At 41.5% G+C, this 18,931-nt stretch overlaps 1 protein-coding gene across 1 annotated transcript in view; it reads left to right on the forward strand.

The window, feature by feature from the left end:
• Nucleotides 1–18,931, forward strand: part of AKT1 (AKT serine/threonine kinase 1) — a 75,366-nt gene that overhangs the window by 32,042 nt on the left and 24,393 nt on the right. The window contains exons 3-5 of the mRNA XM_083862718.1: nt 6,655–6,783; nt 13,379–13,490; nt 16,222–16,369. Coding sequence (XP_083718844.1) covers nt 6,655–6,783; nt 13,379–13,490; nt 16,222–16,369 — 389 coding nt within the window. The remainder of the gene's footprint in view (nt 1–6,654; nt 6,784–13,378; nt 13,491–16,221; nt 16,370–18,931) is intronic.

The raw sequence follows: 18,931 nt of genomic DNA on the forward strand, positions 1-18,931 counted from the left end.
CTGTGCCAAAGGTAGGAGTAAGGAGTTTTTTACATGCTGATTAATTCTCTTTTGCTCCTTTGGGAATATCTGGTATTGCTTAAATTGATTGCTGTAAGCAATATGGCAACATTTTTGACCTTCTAAACTGAAATTCAGCGGAAAAAAAAAGAAAAATATAAACCTCCATGTTTCACTTTTACATAACTATACAGTTGAAGAATAGTGGTAAAAAACACAGAGGTGTCATCTGCTGCAGCAGTGTTGTTGGCTGGTGATCTCAAACCCTTTGGCAGAGATAGAATCTGCGAACGTGGTAGTTGTCCATTCCCTGCACAGAGAAGGTATTTGGTGAGAATCTGTTTTTCTTTCTCTGTAATCTGGCTTCTCATCTCTCCCATGGCCAGCTTTGTGAATCAAAGCACCCATTGCCTTCCTTAGGTGTTTCCCACCTGTGCTGTTGTGTAACTAAAGAGAGGGGTAGCTTCCAGTACGTTTACTTTTCTCCATAGCTTTGTGGGAAGCCCTAAGCCAAGGCTGTGTGCTGCTGTCTGGAGTTAATTTACAGATGTGGGGTGCCGGGTGACCGGGAGTTGTCCTCCCACCGCTCCCTTTGTCACTCAAAGGCCGGACGGCTCATCCATCACCCCTCGCCCCACCTCCGGTGCCCACCTCCCTCCCTCTCTCCTCCTATTCCCCAAGATACGATAATGAAGCAGGTGCCCTATATTGCAACTCTCCCTGAGCTTGAGGAACGGCAGGAGGTTTAGAAAAGCTGAAACCACGGCGGAGGAGGAGGCGAACCTGTTGGCAGTCACGTCGGTGACGGCCGTGCACCCCACAGCCATCCCACTGCCCGCGGGGGAAGACAGTGAGGAACCCATTTGTGGGACCCCAGGTTTGGGAGGAGCTGAGCTGTGCAGGGTCGGCCTGGCCAAGCCGTGCGGGGCTGGCCGTGCCCAGGGGAGCCGGGCAGGGCTGCGGTGACCCCGCACCCGGAGCAGCCCCGCCGGCGGATGGAGCCCGGCCGCCTCATTGACATTCCAGGCACAGGGAGCGCCTCTGCAGCTGTACGCCGGAGGCGGGGGCCGAGGAGGCGTCCGGAGAGGGGCCCCAAAAAAAAAAAATCATCAAAGAACCGGCCCCTTCGCCGCGCCTCTGAATAGGCAGACAAACCAGAGGTCCTCCTCCCGCCAGCGTGTTGGGAAAGACATTAACATAACCTCTTTTTTTTTTTCTCCCCTTTCTTTTTGATTTCCCCAAGCTACCGAAAATCTACTGTGCTTAAATATCTGGTTCTGACAGTTTGCTAAGGGGAGCGAAGGGTGGTGCACTAGCCTGGTGGGTGTCTGTGCAGCTATTTTTATAAAAAAAACAAAACATATTTGAGCTGAGAGTTTTCATTCGGGTCACCCTAGACTTAATTGTTTGGTGTCAGGTCGTTAAGATCCAGAATTAGCTCCCTGCACTTGGAAAGGGTTTGCTGCTGAGTGCTTTAGAAATGCAAAGGCAAGTGTTCAAGCCCTGCTTTCTTTTTCCAAATCTGTTTTGATTTCAGCTGGTTTTAAAGTGAGTGTACACTTACTCAATTTACTCAAGCAGTAATAACTAACTGTAAATTCCCATCCCACTCCTCAGCGCGAACGAGATGGCAGCTCCTGAAAGCTTCACGTCTTTAAGGAAATTGGCATCTGTTTTCCGAGCCCTTATTAGGCCGACAGGATGCAGACCACTTCTGGTGGCCATTGAGGCTCAGAAATGAGTCACTCTGCCTTTGATGGGTGCCACATTAGCGCTGCGATTGGCATAACTTTCATGTTCCCTGGGACAGGAACTGGGGCTGTTCGAGCAGGGAGTGCCCTACATCGTCAGAGCCTGTGGGAATGTACAGGAGGCTTGCATAACTCAAAAGCTCTAATTTTTTGAGTGTTACGCTTAAATGCAATTAAAGGTGCTACTTCTGATGCTCAGAGCAGGAAGTTTAATGCGTTATTTATTGGTAGATCTGTGGTAGCCACTTGACTGCATTTCATGTAACAGATTTTGTTTTCAGTCAGTGCTCCTGGGCTTTTTACTTGGTTATTTTGGGCCATAAGAAAGTTAATGGTCGGGTGCTTTTGTAAGTATCGAGGATAGCATTGGATGCTGACTTGGTTAACCTAATGATTTTTTTTTTTTTTCCAAACCATTGGTATGTATGAGTTGATTAAAAAAAAAAAAAAGCAGAGGCTTCTTAAATATAGTCTGTTCTGAATTAAAGGGTGTGGTGTTGGCTTTGAGTGAGCTTGATGCAGCAACAAGCATGCAGCAGTTGGTAAATAAAGATGGATTTTCTTTTGTTCTGCTGGTGCTTGCTGCTCATTATTCTCCACTTACCCCGTGAGCTTCCCAGGGAGTGGCAGCTGTTTCTGATGTTAGACACTCTATCAGTGGTAGACAGCTCCAGATTCGGTGAGATACTGTTGTGGGGAGGAGAGGAAAATCATCTAACCCTGCATTATTGTAAATCCTCAGTAGAATTAACTTTTCATGAACCAAAGGAGTTTTGTGTTTAACTTTTTCTGAAATATTCAGGCATAAGTGTGCTTTGCAGTATGTGTTACAGCGAAAAAGCTTTTCTGGCATGAGATGGATTTACATTCTGAGTGTGTGTTAAGTATTTTAATGTGCAGTGTGTGGGGGCAGACACAAGGCAATAAAGGGAAATCAGTCTGTAACAATCTTTGTGTATGTTTCCAGATATATACAGCTTGGGAATCTTTGCAATTTGGAAATTGCTTGGAGTAAACAGAATGGTACATAAAGATTTTAAATAATAAAGCTAGCAAGCTACAGAGGAGTCTGTTTGGTTCCAGGATTTTATATGTAGGATTTATAACCCATGCTTTTGCTTTCCTGTCTCTGCAGTGTTAGCATTCTGTTACTGAAAACAAAGAAGGCTCTGCCAGGGCATTACACAAGCAATGAATCACAGAGGAAAAAATGTTTTGCTTTGTAAATTGTTCACTTTTCCATGGTGGATCATTATTTTTTTTTAGTGTTGTCTGATAGAATTTGCCACACATGCTTGCATTTACTGTACTCGGTACAATTCTTTCTAGTGTGACTATACAACTGCTAATATTAGTGACTTCAAGTAACTTCTTCTTGTGATTCTTAAAAACAAAACCGCAACAGGAACAAAGAACACAGGGCAAAAAATGAAACAGCTCAGTTCACTCTTGAGGCATGACAGCTTGCTGAGTATATCGGAGGAAGGAAAAGGTGTTGATGTTTTTCAGAGAGCTTTGTCCCAGCAGTTCCACATAATTATTTTTTTTGTCTGTATTGACAAACTCCTTTTCTGCCTCCAGTACTCAGATTTGCTGTTACCTTTTGATGTGGTCCTCGTGGGCTGTAGGCCATTTAAAGTCTTTTAGCTAACCATAAAAATATAAACTTGTTTCTTAAGAACATGCACTTTGTGCATCTTTTTGATGACTGTTGGTGAATGTGTGTCCAAGCTGCTGCAGAAGAATGATGGCTTGCTCAGACTTGAATGTAAAATTACACTTGGAGATCGTCTCTTTGGGAAGTCACACACCAGGCAGTGTCTTGCCACTTTTTTGCAGGCTGCAGAAGTACAACCTCAGTGTGTTATATAATAAAAATTTGTGCCATAGATGCTGCACTGTGCCTCATACTCTCTTTGGCAAGAACAATAATCAATAATATGTTGGATTGCCATATTACAGTATTCATTAGCTCCAGGCATGTAGAAAAAAAAAATCATATTACTTATTTACAAATTAAAAAGGTAGATCAGGAACCATAACCAGCTAAAGCAATGCTTAAAGGAAGATCCAGGTAGAATGATCCCTGCAGAAAGACTGGTGGTAATGAAGTCCTTGATTTTTCACACAGAAGCAGTGAGTGTGGAGGAGGATGCTATATATGTATGGAATGCACCATTTTAAAGACTGTGTGATTAATCCTGTTAGAGGATGTGTTTCTAAAAGAGAAGCAGATCAGTGGGATAAAGCTGTAAGAAAGTATGAGAGCCAAACATAAGCACCTAATCTCAGAGAAAGTCTCCTGTGACAGTGCAGTGTACTTCTGTTTAAAGTTATGTATACTTCACTGCAGATAACCCGATAATAATTTTAGAACCTGCAAAAAATTAATGTCCCCTCTGTAAATGCCAGTGGGGAATATGTGTAGCATAAATTAAGGAGTAAGGGAAGTAGAAACTCTCAGTCTTGTCCCTGTTCAGATATTTTTTTGTCTCATCCAATCTGGATTTAGTCCTAGGTGGTAATGATAAGGGGTATATGATGGTCATTAGATCTCCTGGGTGTGCTTTATGCAAGAGAAGAAAATACCAAGGAGTCAGGTATGTAACAACATGTTCCAAAATCCTGATAGTCTGGGCAGTCACCTCCCCAACCTGCTTACCTGGCAAACCTCTAGTCAGGAGCTGGGCTGAGTGTGCCACATATCTTCTCATCCCTGTAGTCACATCTGTGGTGTAATTGTAATGAGAATGCAGTAATCTCACTGATCTGGGCCAAGTTGGACTGATAATTTAAATGTGAAAGGCTTCATAATCTCCTGCTGATCCCAGAAAGTTTTCAGCATTTAATTAAGGTCAGAATTAAAAAGATGATGACAACAAAACCTTCTACATTTACCTCCTTGCCTATAAATGTTAAACCATGACAGGTGAGTTCTTCTGAAATTCCTAGAGTGATGATGACACTTTTGTAAATGCCTTATAGCTTGGTATAACACTTAGAGCAGTAACAGTCATCTCTAAAAGAAACAATGAGAAAACTCACGCTCCTTTTCCTTTCTTCTTTCTTGCCCCATACCTGTTTCATTAGTTCCAATGGGTGTTTTCTGCAGACATGGCCACTGCAAAGGTGGCTCTCCGTGACTCTCTCTAACCGTGCAGTAGCTCTTAGTTTTTTGCTTTAGATTAGGAAATTGAAAGCCCAGTGAGGACTGAAGAGGTGAAAGCAGCTGGTGGGGTGTCTGTATTGTGTGGGTGTTGGGGTTGCTTCTGCTTCTGTGTGCCGGAGGGAGAAGGGTGAGTGTGAACAGAGAAGTGCCACAGCTGCTGCCCAAGGCAGGTTGAAACTGCACCACAGACGGAGAGGAGGCCTGTGGGGAGAGGAAAGAGACAAAGCAGCTGCAAGGGAGTTCCTGGGGCAGGGTGCACTTGGCTGCGAGAGAAATCACCACCAGAGGAAAGCTGAGGAGTGGGAAAGAATGAGAGGAGCCTGGGAGAGCAGGAGAACAGCACAAGGTCGCCAGAGCCAGTAATCTGGTGAGCCTTCTCCTCTCACTGTTCTTGGTCACTTGAAGAGCTTGCCGGCAGGTAAACCTGTGGGCACTGGGCACCAGCCACTGCAGGGCAGCATTACAGGGTGCACAGGTGTTGTCCTGCTGTGCCAGGCTGGAATGGAGTTCAGCTCCTTGTGTGCTCCCTCATCTTCTCCCCAGTGTTAATCAAACCAGTGAGAAACCATACAGAAGAGAGGAGGGTATGGTTGATGCGTGGCTGTGGGTGCTTTGTAGTTGACCATTTGCTTCTAAAATTTTCAAATCTGTTGTTGGGGTGAGCAGAATTGGAAAAGTGTGGCCAGTACTGTGTTTAGAAAAACCTTGAATGAGATTTTTGTGACTCAGTTGAGTAGAAACAGAACTGTAGGACATTGTAGGAAGGACCTGGAGGGGGGGGCGGCTTGGCACCATGAAAAGCTATTTGAGGTTCTTGAGAGACTGCTTCAGAAAACAATGATCTGGTCAAAAAGCAAAAAACTGAGGCATACTGACTGTCATCCAGAAGAGCCATTGGTGGGACTTCAGTCTTCCTTCCCTGAAGACCAGCTTAATAAATCCAGTAAATAACTGAGGTTTTGATTAACTCTTTTCTTCTTATTCTATTGCTGAACACTTTGAACGTTGCTGTAATACAGTCACAGAAGTGTCACCTGTGCAGGTTACTCAGATGTGCAGTAGTATGGTGTGAGCAATGGGTGTTTCCTCAGACAAAGAAAGGTGGCATATCTTTGAGTAGATGTTTGTTTTCGACTTTGTGGTGGCTATATATCATCCAGTGTTTTCCCCTTCATATTGTGATATATCATCTTGTGTTTCATGCTTGAGATGTTGTGAGAGAAGTGAGTGATGTTATGTAACATAAGCAGAGAATTATCTTCTTATGGTCTGAAAGTGACTGTTGGTTTGATAAAGCAGTTGACTAATTAGTAAATTACCCATTGTTGTTTAAAATACTTGCGCTGCAAAATGTAAATGAAAAAAATTTCTCCACTTGTCAGTATGAAAAATGACAATAGCAAAAATAATACATAGGACATCTGCTCTGATTTTTTTAAAATTTAAAATGCATTTAAGGCAGATGTTGCAGAATTTGAATGGAAATCAAAGTAGATGGAAGAACAAAACATAGCTGTTTACCTTTTATGAAGTCCCATTTTTATGGCTAACATCACTATCAGTATGTGACTCAGTGCCTGTATTTTTCCACTGTTGGTCTCAGAATGAACTGAATGTTCTTAAAACCACTGCTGTCAGGATGACATATAGTTCCAATATTAACAGAAATTATTGGTGTGTCAGTATTTTGGGGTGTTCTCTGATGTTGTTTCCCTTTGCCCATCCTCTTTCCAGGAGAATACATCAAAACATGGAGGCCACGGTATTTTCTGTTAAAGAACGACGGCACCTTCATTGGCTACAAGGAACGGCCACAGGATGTTGACCAGCGGGAATCACCTTTAAATAACTTCTCAGTAGCTCGTAAGTGTTTTTAGCTGCTCCCTTGTCCACTTTGGGGGTTGATGTCTTCTTGTAACATAGCTGTAAGCAATGACAAGCAGTGACATTCAGATCTGCCCAGAGCGATGTATCTAAACACTAAGTGTGTTTATTTGAGCTGATAAATCCCACTTTTTTTTTTTTTTTTTTTTTTTTTTTTTTTTTTTACATTTTCTAGTAATTTACCATTTCTGGTTATTGAATAAAATGAGTTTATTTGTTAATATTTTGTATGTACCATAGTCAGCAAATTGCTTTAAAGTGAAAATTCACCCAGGTGCATGTACTTGGCAAGTAGGTACAGCAAAAGCATTTCTGCCACCACATCTGGATTCCAGTGGCATTGACATAAGTCAGAGTTATTTAATTGTTAGCATAAGAGAATGCAGAGCAAGCACATTTTAATGAAGCACACTTGGATTTTCTTAGTTTTGAACACAAATCCATAGTTGTTCTATCAAAGCCAACAAAAGAGTTTGGAAATAATAACATCTCCTAACCTCTGCACTCTCTACTATGCAAACATTTCCGATTTTGCTCAGGTGCTGCAGCACAGGATGTGATAGAAGACTCTGAAGATAATTTCCTTTTCTTGCTCGTGTTTTTAACCTTTCGCTGTATACTTCCAGCTTTTATTTTCTCCTGTTCTTAATCTTTCCTGTCTCACGATCTGCCTGTGTCTCGTTCCACCACTTAAAAATAGATTATCGTGGCACCTGTTATTAACAATGATCTGTTCCATGTTCCTGGTGACTACTGGAAGCAAAACTCTACAGAGAGAAGGGTAGGGGTTTTCCCTCTTCACTACAAGGTAGCTCAAAATACAGGGAGTTCATCTTTGTAGCTGGTCATTAAGCAGGTATTTATTTTGAAACAACATGCTCCTGGAAGAGGGCTGGGCAGCAGTAGGAATTAATGGAAATGTTCATAATTTTTCTTCCAGTAGCTGCATATACCTGTTCAAATAATGGACATGCTGTTGCCTTGTGCCTCTGTGCAGGATTCCAAGAGTGCTTTGGGGCTTTTTGTCTCGTTTGAGAGGCAGAATTGTGGTAGTGTTTTCATTTCAGTAATGATATGGTACTTCTCTCTTTAGACTGGTATCTTCTTACAGATCAAGAAGGTAAAGCAAAGCAGTAGAAAGCCATTAATTCATAAATTAATTCAGTACTTGGTCTATAGCCAGAGGCTTTTAACAAATGCACTTTCTGGAGGACACTTCCATCCTCTTACTGCCAACTGCATTACTTGAGCAGCTCAGTGCTAAGGACTAAAAATGTGCCCATCGCCTTTTTTTGTCCAAGCTGCCTTTAAAATGGATTGACTTAACTCAGTTTTCACAACAGGAATATGGTGCTTTTTTGGCAGATTGAGCCCCTCAGTCTCAGCATTTATAGATAAACAGGTTTGTTACCATGGCATCAGAGCATTGTCAGAGAAGACACAGCACATGCCTATAGATGAGTTGTAGTCCCTATAAGAGGCATCGTGGGCTGGGTGCTGGGTGGGAGGATGTTCCTAGCAGTGGCTCTTGCCTGGTGGCAGATCAGGAAGGCCTTGAAGATTGGGGTAGGGCCTCCTTCCTAGAAGTCACTATTGTGGATTTGGGCCCACAGAAGCAGCTGTTCCCCACCAGGATTTAATTTCTCATGTAGGCAGTAGCAGGCAGTGCTGCCAGCACTTCTGTCTGTCCCTTCTGGGTGCCCTCCACACTTTCACAGATTCACAGAATATTCTGAGTTGGACAGGACCCACAAGGATCATCGAGTCCAACTCTTGGGGCAAATGGCCCATATGGGGATTGAACCCGCAAACTTGGTGTTATTAGCACCAGGTCTAACCAGCTGAGCTCATCTCAGGGTTCATTTTTGGATGCATTTTACACCACAGTCTTTCCCTCTGAGCCTGCTTGCCTGATCCTTTCATGGAGGTTAACATATTGAGTTAGTGTGTATGAATTTGAGCTATCTCTGGAGGAAGGCTCAGGTCAGAGCACAGGCCTGTAGAAGCCTCCTGCCAATGGAGGGGAATTTAGATTAAATATTTTGTAAAAATTAATCCTTCTGTTTTCTTTTCCTCCAAGAGACCACGATAGCCCTGACTTTTTTTGTTAATTAGTGAACCAGATTTTTTTTTTTTTAATGAGATGGCAGGCTGTCTCTGTCAGTCTGTTCTTTGGAAGTAGTCCCATGTTTCTGATTAAAATCTTTACCCTCTTCTGCTGTACAAAAATATAGGCTTTTTTATCTTTGCAAGTAAAAGGAAGATTTTTTTAAAAGGCGAATTTTATTATTTGTAGTGTAAAATTCATATTGAGTGATTCTGTCAGCACAAGAAGTGGGAAATAATTAATTAGCTATGACAGGAGGTAACAACTAATGGTCACCTGTCTTTTCCTTTAACAGTTATGAAGTAAGTATTAGCAATAAATAGTGTGTGATTTTCATGTGCTTAATAGTCTCTTCTTTCTCCTACACTAGCCTTTTTCTTTTGGTCTGTGAGGGTTTAGGTCATACATTTTTGGATACTTGTTTCTAAGCCACTCTAGCTAAAGAGAGGCTTACTATTTATTTAAAATAACTTTTTCTCCACCAGTTTTTCCTTTTGAAATAGCCGTATACCAATGTTTGCTGAGTTTAAGGAGTTCATTTTCTCTGGAATTAACCTATTGATGATTTATTTTAAAAAAACGACAAACAAACAAAAAACAAATACAGAAGAACCTAGAGTAACACTTGTGAAACACAGTGCCTTAGTTTTTAACTGAGATTTTTGAATTTTATTTCTGTTTGTGTTCTGTACTTTACCACTAATAAGGTAGAAGGAATAAAAAAATCTGTACTTAAATGTTCTGCTCCAGAGCTCCTGCTGATGAATAACCACTAGAGCCTGAGTTGTAAATCTGTGGGATAAGTAGCCTTCATACCAATTGTAATCTCGGATTATCATGTATGTCTCCCTATTAGATTATAAGCCTTTAAAACCATATAGCTGAGAAAAGCAGTATATTGTGAAAAACCACATGGAGAGAGAGGCTGTTCCTGTTAGAAAGGAATTATTTCTCCCAGCTGTCAAAAAGGAAGATGGACTGTGGTGGTTTTGTTGTACTGCTGAAAACATAATTGCTCAACAATACAAGAGCTCCTTTTGGGACAGGACTGTGTGTCTGCAGTCAAGCATTTTTCAGAGGGCAGAGGATGGTCAGATTAGTGGCTGGATTTTTTGTCTGCTGTTACTAAGAGCCACCTTTGTGCAGGTCTGTCCCTTGGTGCTCCTGGCCCCCCTCACTTTGCCATGCTGAACAGTTCAGAGCTGAGTTCAGTGGTGCTAGCAGAAAACAAACACTTCGACATAATATTCCTGTTTGTCTTTCAAAATTTTATTTCTTCATCATTCTATTTTCCTTATTTACCTTTTTTTTTTCTTTTTTTTTTCTTCTCTGTTTTCTTTTTTCTGTTTCTCCGTACCTTTCCTTAAAGAAACCAAAGCAGGAATAGGAAGGATTCTTCCTTGACATTATTGTTTTAAGTGTGATGTCATTATATAGGGAGCAGAGTTTGACACTTTCATCGAAAGTAATCTGCCTTTTAGCTTAAGTGCTGGGAAAGCAAATATTGTGACATTTTAGAAAGTCAGTGGGATAATACTAAGTGTCTTTCAAATACAAAATGGTAATTTACATTTGAATGCCTTAGTGTCTATTCCTGTTAGGAACAATTTCTCTGTCCTACTTACTTTAAAAGACCAAAGCCAGGAAAGAATCAAGAGGTTCTTTAGAGCAATTTAAATAATTTTTAACAGGCTGCTGTTTGTAGTACTTACTCTGTTGCAAATGGGGAAGTCTTAAGTTGGCCTGTTTCACAGGAAAAACTTCCTTCGAAGTGGGTGAGCGACCCTCGGCCCTTATTTGAAATGGAATGTTTTTATAGCAGAACCCCCAGACGTGCCATAAATCAGACCTAACACTACACAGCAGCTCTGTCTGTACTCTGCTGGAGTGGTGCATGTTGCAGTACATGATTAGAGAAGGTGGATTTGGTGCTTCTCTAACTTTTCAACTACAGTGAAGAGCACACAGTTGAGTTTGAAAGTAAGAAAAAAACCACTGTTCATTTGTTTCATTGATAAAATCCATGTGATTGTCATATATGGTGAGAAATACGTGGTAGTTTCAGACTTCTAGAACCTATGTGGTACAGCACTTTGGTGAAGCAATTTCGAAGTAAAGCCTTCTGTATTTCTTGATATGTGGTGTTATGATTGAGCAGGGTAATTAGACAGCATATTGTTCACTAAACAAAACAATTCTGGGTGACATTCTTGAATTATAGTGGTTATTAACTGACAAATCTCTATTATTTATCTTGCTGTATGCCTTAAAGATTGCTGGATCAGCAAGCTTAACAGATATCAATGGACAGTGCTGAGTGAGGGGAAGTGTGACATTAAATTGGTCCCCATCTATGGCAGGAAAAGCCTTGTGTGGTTTATCATGCTGAAATTAAATGGTTAAATCTAGAGTTCATGACTAATTTAAATATCTATGCAGCTACTTCAGAACGTGACTCTAAAGTGTTTTGAAAAATCTAAGCAAAACCTCTATGTTTATTTCTTAATAATGTTGTATTTCAGGATAATTATGGGAGGACAGCTCTGGATTAGCACAAGGTTAGGAAATAGCCAGATTTGGTGTCTTAGGGCTGCATTGTGCAGGCTCCTAGAGGACAACCCCAGCCTTAATCTAATCACGTTAAGCAGATAAAAACGGGAGGCAGAACAAACAAACAACAACAAAAAAAAAGAAGGGCGGCTAAACGGAGGTGGGAGGTCTGGGAGCAGGAGTGAGATCTTTTGAGTGGGATTTATCAGCACCAGGCTCGCAGGGCTGTGCCAGCCCAGGCAGTTGTGTTTGGCTTTCTTTCCATTCTGTGAGAGGACAGAGGTGGCTGGAAGGCCAATTCCAGCGCAGCTGCATCGCAGTGGAAGTTGTTTAATCTGAAGGAAGGAGTGCCTTTATTACGCTAAAGCCTTTGCATGACTCATTAATAAACTTTCTCTTATCTAATTGGAGTGCTTTAGTAGGATGCAGTATAACCTCAGCGTGCTATTAAAGAAAAATTATATTTCTTGTCATGAAAAATGCAGAGTTACTAATTGAAAAGCTTATAATTCCAGCAGCAAATGAGGCATGAAATATATTGCCAAAAATACAGCACCCAAAAACGCTGGCAGTAAATATTTTATCTTGGTGCTAATTAAGAGCTTGAACTTAAAACTGAGCATTCTAAATTTACACAATAATGAAATTAACCTAATGGTGCCAGTGTAGCCTTAGTAATGTGTACTGTTGTTCTGGTGGATTCTGTCCTTCGTTTGCACGTTTCTGATGGTGGAGGAAGTTCGTAGCTCTAGCAGTAAACAGAAATTTCTTCTTGTCTTCATAGTGCCTTTTTGTTTATTTAGAAGTCGATTTAGAAACTGAAGACCAAATAACAGCAGCTTGTGGTTTCATTAACTGCAAGGAAAAGAGTTTAATGTAAGAAGAAGACTCGCACAATTATATTTTATTTTTCCCCTGCTCACTTGGTTTCTTAATATGACTTTCCTCTAGCAGGATCTATTTAATTAATTAGCTTTTCTATTAATGTTTATCTAAAAAATGTGGTGGTTTGGCTCTTACTGTTACTTCATTGATTTTCTTTTGTTTCTCAGATTTCTGTTAGTAGAGCTAAAGCATACCTTTTATCAGCAGCATTTTCTGGCCCAAATTTGAAAGATAAACATTTGTAACATCCTAAGAAGCTTCAAGTAGTAGATGTGATTCAAAAATTTAAAAATAAAAAAATACACTCAGCTGTCAACAGAACATTTTGATGAAGGAAGTGGTGGCTTAGCATGTAGCTGTGCTTCTGTAGCCTTTTTAGGCTGTGCTTAAACCCTGGCAGTGATGGAAGCTGCTCACTGTGTGTCCGTGCAGCATCCGACTGCAGCAGCTCTCCCAAAGGCTTTTGGAGCAGGGTCTTCTCAGGGGGCGCCTTTGCAGTTTGATGTTCCCTCTAGTGTTTGAGGGCTGGAAATGCTGAGTCTGATCTTCGTCAGGTTGCTGCAAAATGACCAGATGTTGTCTTGCAGCTCCCTGGAATCCATGGATGGGGTTTTATGTGGGAAAGTCAGAAGGAGGAAATGTGGGGGCTTGACTTCAGTTTTCAGGATATGTAATTGCTGCATTATCAAATGACTTTGACCATGTGCTGTGCTCTGGATGACCTTTAGAGTATGGGACCTGAGTCTGAATGGCTTCTGTGTAATCACATCACATTTCTCTTACCTCTATGGGCAGACACCAAATGTGGAGCCTTTCAAAGCAGAATTTGATTTCAGAGCTGCTTAGATGGCTATCTCCCAAGCTATTTATTGGTTTCATCAACACAGTAAATTGTCTCAAGTCTCCTAAAAGAAGTACTTACAGAGATTTCTATGGCTGATTAATTGCAACAGTTTGCTAGATAAGAATAAAGACAAATGATTATTTAAACCTGCTTATGTACCATGACTCTTTCTTCCTTGATTGTGGTAGAGTGCCAGCTGATGAAGACAGAGCGACCTAAACCAAACACATTTATCATTAGATGCCTCCAGTGGACCACAGTAATTGAAAGAACATTTCATGTGGAGACTCCAGAGGAGCGGTATGTTTCATTCATATTTAATGCATAAACTCCTTGCAAAAGCAGATGTAAGTGTTCAGCATTAATAGTTGAGTCCTCTGCTGAAGCTCTTATTTATCAGATGATGTACATCTGGACTGAAAAGTGACAAATAATTTTCGAGTGCCTCAGTTTTAGTGCATTTTCCAGTATAAAAGCAATCCTAAAGCAGGGTTTCAGAGAGTAGATTTTGAGCAGGGTTTGTAAGTGAATTGTTGCTAGGTTGGGTATCCAAAACGGACAGGTGCAGGTGTGTACCAGCACACAGGTAGTTATTTCTGGAAACATAAGGTTCATTTCTCACTGGAAATGTTGTGGTATGTAAAATGAAGGGTTTCTGACCTGGGAGTTTCTGGAAGGATGAGCACAAGTGCAATAGATTCAGGGAGAGTTGAATTGTATCAAAATAGTGACCGTTTAAAGTCTATTTAGACACCCTATTTCTAAAGGAAAAGTTAGTTGTATCATTGCTGATTGCTAATGTTTTATGCAAATTAGATAATAAAGGTGATAGTTATCTGCTGCAGGTGCAGATTTCTGTTTCATCTTTTAGGAAACAAAGCAAAGAGCTACATCCTGTGCTCTCATCATTGGAGAATTGATCTCTTACCTCCAGAGAGAACAGTTTTCCAGCACAGCTGTAATACAGCTACTGAGTATTTAAATATTTACTTGCTCTTCAGAAACTGAACTTAAATTATTCCAGTGTCATTGCCTTTAGGGAGTGGGTATCTTAAAACCCTGTTCCTCCCTAGATATGATATTAGCACATGTTTATTGTGAAGACCAATACCTGGTATTAACTGCTTACTTTTTTTATAACCTTTGCATGCACTTTGCATGCTCCTTATTATTGCTTTTGATTCTGTTGCAATGATCAGAAGAAAGTTAAGTCAAATTAAAAGCGAAGAAAAAAAACTGGTCCTTTTTTCTTTTAGGAACTTCGTGGTCAGTGACCCTAAAGGGAGTGAATAGCAGTTTCCACTTGGGGGAAGATTGTATTTCAGTCTTGTTTTGTTCCCTCCTAGCCAATTAAGTCAGCTTTGTGACACTTCAGGGCTCAGAGTGTTAGTCACCTCTGTTGTGTACTCTTGAGACATAAAAGCTAAGGGTGAAATTCTGTTCTCTCAGAAATCAAAGATACTCACTTCAGGAGGGCTGAGATCTCAACCAAGTCAGTAACAAAAGAGATATGAAGGTCAATATGCCTTTAGCTTTCTATATGCCTTTAGAACCAATGTTTGCTTTTTTGAAAAAAAATGGAGGGAGAAAAGTGCAGAAGTTCTTTTTGAATCATTTTGAATATAAAAATATGACTAGTAAATAAGAGAATGTGTTAGTGATGGTGAATAGGGCAGTCTGTGCTGGGAATACAGGGAGAATGTACTGAATGTTTGGCATTCCCTTGCTGCCCCAGACAGGGCTGGATGAATTGTGCACAATTCAGGCAAAATCCAAAATAAAAAATGCACAGGGCAGGAAAGACCATACGTGGTGCAGTTTTCATTAAAATCTTGTGTTGGATACTTTTTCCCATGGACTTCACTTCCTCTGGGGAATGATCTGCCTCTTGCATCCATTATAACTGGAAACTCACATGTTCAGATATGATTTTTTTAAAAAAAACCAACTTCATAGGACCAGTGAAAAATTGGACATTGATAAGGATGGCACGGCTGCACTGCAGATTGTGCACAGAGTTGTTCAGCATTGACTGCTGCTGATCCTGCTGTAGTACCAAAATATCGGGGATGTCCTTAGGAGAAGAATTTACCCAGTCCCTAGAAAACAAACCACCAGATCCTGTTCCCGGCATATACAAAAGACAGTAAACATGTGAAGTTCAGATAGTCCACTGGATGTGTCTTCAACCTCTGTGTGTGTCTTTAAAGCCTGTCCCGAGACCCTGGAAGCCCTTATGAGTTGTATTCTTTATGTTCAATAAATTTGCAGTGAAATCGAGTGAAGGTCAAGGAACATTCACTTCAGTAGCTTCCAAAGGTGTGAAATCTCCCAAAGGACACTGGAGTGGAAGTGGTCTCCATGGGAGTTGAAGGGGTCACTGTTAGAGCACTGGTGGCTGAAACAGCTGTGGAAACTTTATTGTAACCAAGATCTGTGCCTAAGATGAAATGTCACTGCTTTTGCTGACATTCTGCTAAAGTTTACACAGCAATTGCTGTACTAATGTCATCATCTTTACAACAGAAGAATAACCTAACTATTCTGAGCTTTAATAACTTCTCCAAGAGCATCCCTTGCTGCTACAGCCATTAAAATTTGGGATACGAGGGTGAAAAGGTGCCATAGTGTCCCCAGGAGTGAGATGTGTATTTCAGTGCACCATAGAAATGTAGAAGCTGTCTTTACTTGCTTTTTGATTTTGGCAAGTCTGTTTCGGTTATGTAAATCTCTGTATGACCAGGTCATATCCTGAGCTGTTGGCTGAATGTCCATTAGAAATTCTGTTATCCAAAAAGCCTTGTATTATGTCCAGACTGGGAGGACTTCAGTTGTCTCTTGTTTCTAGTAGGATTAATAAAGATTTTTAAAAGGCATTTTTTGCAGTGCTTGAAAATGCACATAATTCATCGTATCTTCCATTGATTCATCAGAGAGTATTAGTGGCTCTGTGTTCCTTGCTGTATTCCTTGCATGGCAGATGGTAATCTGAAGCCACAAGTAATTAATGTCTTTGCCTATATTTTGCCAGGGAAGAATGGACAAAAGCCATCCAAACAGTAGCAGACAGCCTCAAGAAACAAGAGGAAGAGATGATGGATTTTAGATCTGGCTCTCCCAGTGATAATTCAGGTGCCGAAGAAATGGAAGTTTCTATGACAAAGCCAAAACACAAAGTGGTAAGTGGGTATAGCAGGAATGACTGTTTTTTAAGTCTTCTCAGATATAGACAAGAAATAGCCATCAAACAGTGTCTGTTTCCCTGACAATTACATGATTGGCTGTAGATGCAGCTTCTGGAGGAAACAATTGTCTCAACTGAGCAGAGCCTGTCTAGGTCTTGCCAGAGTTCTGACTTCACACATCCTCACTGGATGGCTTTCAAGGCCAGCTCAGGTCGGGGTTTGGTTTTCCTTATTTTCCTGTGGGACAGAGCCTGGAACCAAAGCTCCTGCTGCACCTTGTGACAGCTGTAAACTCCTTGCAGGCTGGTGCAACGGTATTCTGGTGGATTTGCAGGATTTAGGGTGGGTCTGTGGATTTAATTGCTCTGGATTAAGGGTTTAGGCTAACTCCAGCCAGCCACTGCATTATCTGTCTGAAGTGCTTCTACAACTTGGAGTTTTGCCTTAGGCGCTGCACAGTCTGAATGCAGAGGGCCAGCTGAGGAATGACCTTCCATGACATGAGTATGTGCCAGAGGAGATCTTTTCCCTCTTGAGCCTTTTTAGATACCTGTCTTCAACTTCCCTTTATTTCTTTCTACCCCATTGTGTTATTCTCTTTGCATGTCTATTTTCAAAAGTGTTCCCACCTGTTCCTGCAGGAGAGAATTTATAGAACCTTTCCCCATGCAAATGCAGTCTGTGGATTTTAGGTGGGCACTTCCTTGTGTCCTCATCTCACTGCTGTCATCCTTACTTTCATAAGTTTGATTCAGTTTTGGGAAAACTGATGAAGTTTTTCTATAAAAAGATAGCCATCCACCACTGTCTTCACTGTTACCCTTGTGTCATGTCAGTGGCTTTCACAGTGATGTGGGTGGATACTTTCATGCCACTCTGAGTCAGAGCTTGCCAGTAGACTTCTGGGTCTTCGGCTGGACAGATTCTGAACAGATCATTATATTCATAGAAACCTAAGAGCCACCTCATTCATCAAAGGGATGCAGTCTTCTGAAACAGTGACTGTCTCTTCCTGGACTTGTTAGTGAGGATGGGGTCCTGGCATCAACTGTATTGAGCAGAAAATCTCCTCAACCAACTCTAGGGAAGAATATGGAAAAGTTTGCTGTTGGGAACATTTTAAAAAAATTTCCAAACTGCGTCTGCAGTAGCCTTTGGTTGTATAAGTTGGGGGTGCATGTATGTGGGGGAAGGAGACAATCTGGCCTTGCCCTGGTGAGACACTGAACTGCCCCACACCCTCCTAAAGCCTGTATCCCAGTCTGGCAGAGCTGCCAGTCACTGGCACACCAGAGGCAATGCTCCATTCTCCCCTAACCCAGCTGCTGAGTGGCCAAATGACCACAAGTCCCACTTGGGGGAAAGGCTCATGAAGGCTAAGGGGTATTTAAGGCCAAACACAAGGCTATCCATCACCTTGTCTGGACCCTACCTCTTGGAGTTTCTATCTGAACACAGCTGGAATCCAGGAGTTGGTAGCTGTATGTGTGCTTTTCTGTATCTTTTCTGTCTTTCTTTTCCGCCTCATTCCCTCTAGTTGGAATATTTTGAGTAACTTACTGTCAAATGAATTTAAAGTTTGCTAAGTTGAATGGTCCAAGTTAATGCTGTGAGAAGTGTTTTATGTTGATTGGATGTTGTAGTAAACTTTTAGCCAAAGTTGCCTGATTTTCTGAAGTTTGTAAGTTTCTGAGGCCAGTAAGTGTTTTATGTTGTTTTGACCTCATTAGAATATCTGGTTGGTATTTTTCCCGTGTATCCAGCTCAGAATAAGGAGAAGGTAGTTTTCGGTCAAAACCGGTGTTTTCTGGCAAAAAGGTCGTGGAATCCCGAGTATAGAAACTTGATCAGACACAGACATGTAGTCTGAGAAAAACTGGCAGAAAACACAGATACTTGCCGAGAATATTGGAAATTTGTCAAAGGCAGGGAAAAAAGGCAGGGAAAAAAACACCTGGTAAGGGTTCCACTTCAGAGTCTTTAATGGCTGTCCAGAAAGATAAAGAAGCACATGTGGGAAGGGCCAGAGAAAGAGCTGGTGAAGTTGCAAATTGCCTTGGAGGCTGAAACAATAGCTCGCCTCAGGGCGGAGTGAGAATTAACAGCCCAAAAGCAACTAGCCCCAAACCTGAGAAACCTGTTAAACAACTTTGTGCGGAACCAAAGAGCTTTAGAGTTGCAAATTAACACCATTGCAGAAGGTGTGGAGGATGAACCAGGGTCTTCCAGCTTAGGGAAGGAGTTGGGCCTCCCTGAAGGTGATTTCAGCCCCCTCAGTTCTTCGGTGGAGTTTGATGCAACAAAGCCAACCTGCCTCCCCAACCCATAAAATCTGCCCATCGGTAAAAAATGAGGAGGTGGGACTCCCTGAGCATGATGTCACTGATGTCACCTCTCTCTACTCCTTGGAGGAGAGGTTTGACTCAGCAAAACCAACCTCCGCTGCACCCCACCCCAGCCCTGCTGTCAAGAGGCAGAACCGATGGTGATGTTATCATACTCTGCAACAGAATTGGTTAATTTGCAAAGGAAAATTAGCAATTGTCCTAAAGAAAA

This window comes from Zosterops lateralis (assembly GCF_965231275.1).
Source record: "Zosterops lateralis genome assembly, chromosome: 6".
Classification (NCBI taxonomy): Eukaryota; Metazoa; Chordata; class Aves; order Passeriformes; family Zosteropidae; genus Zosterops; species Zosterops lateralis.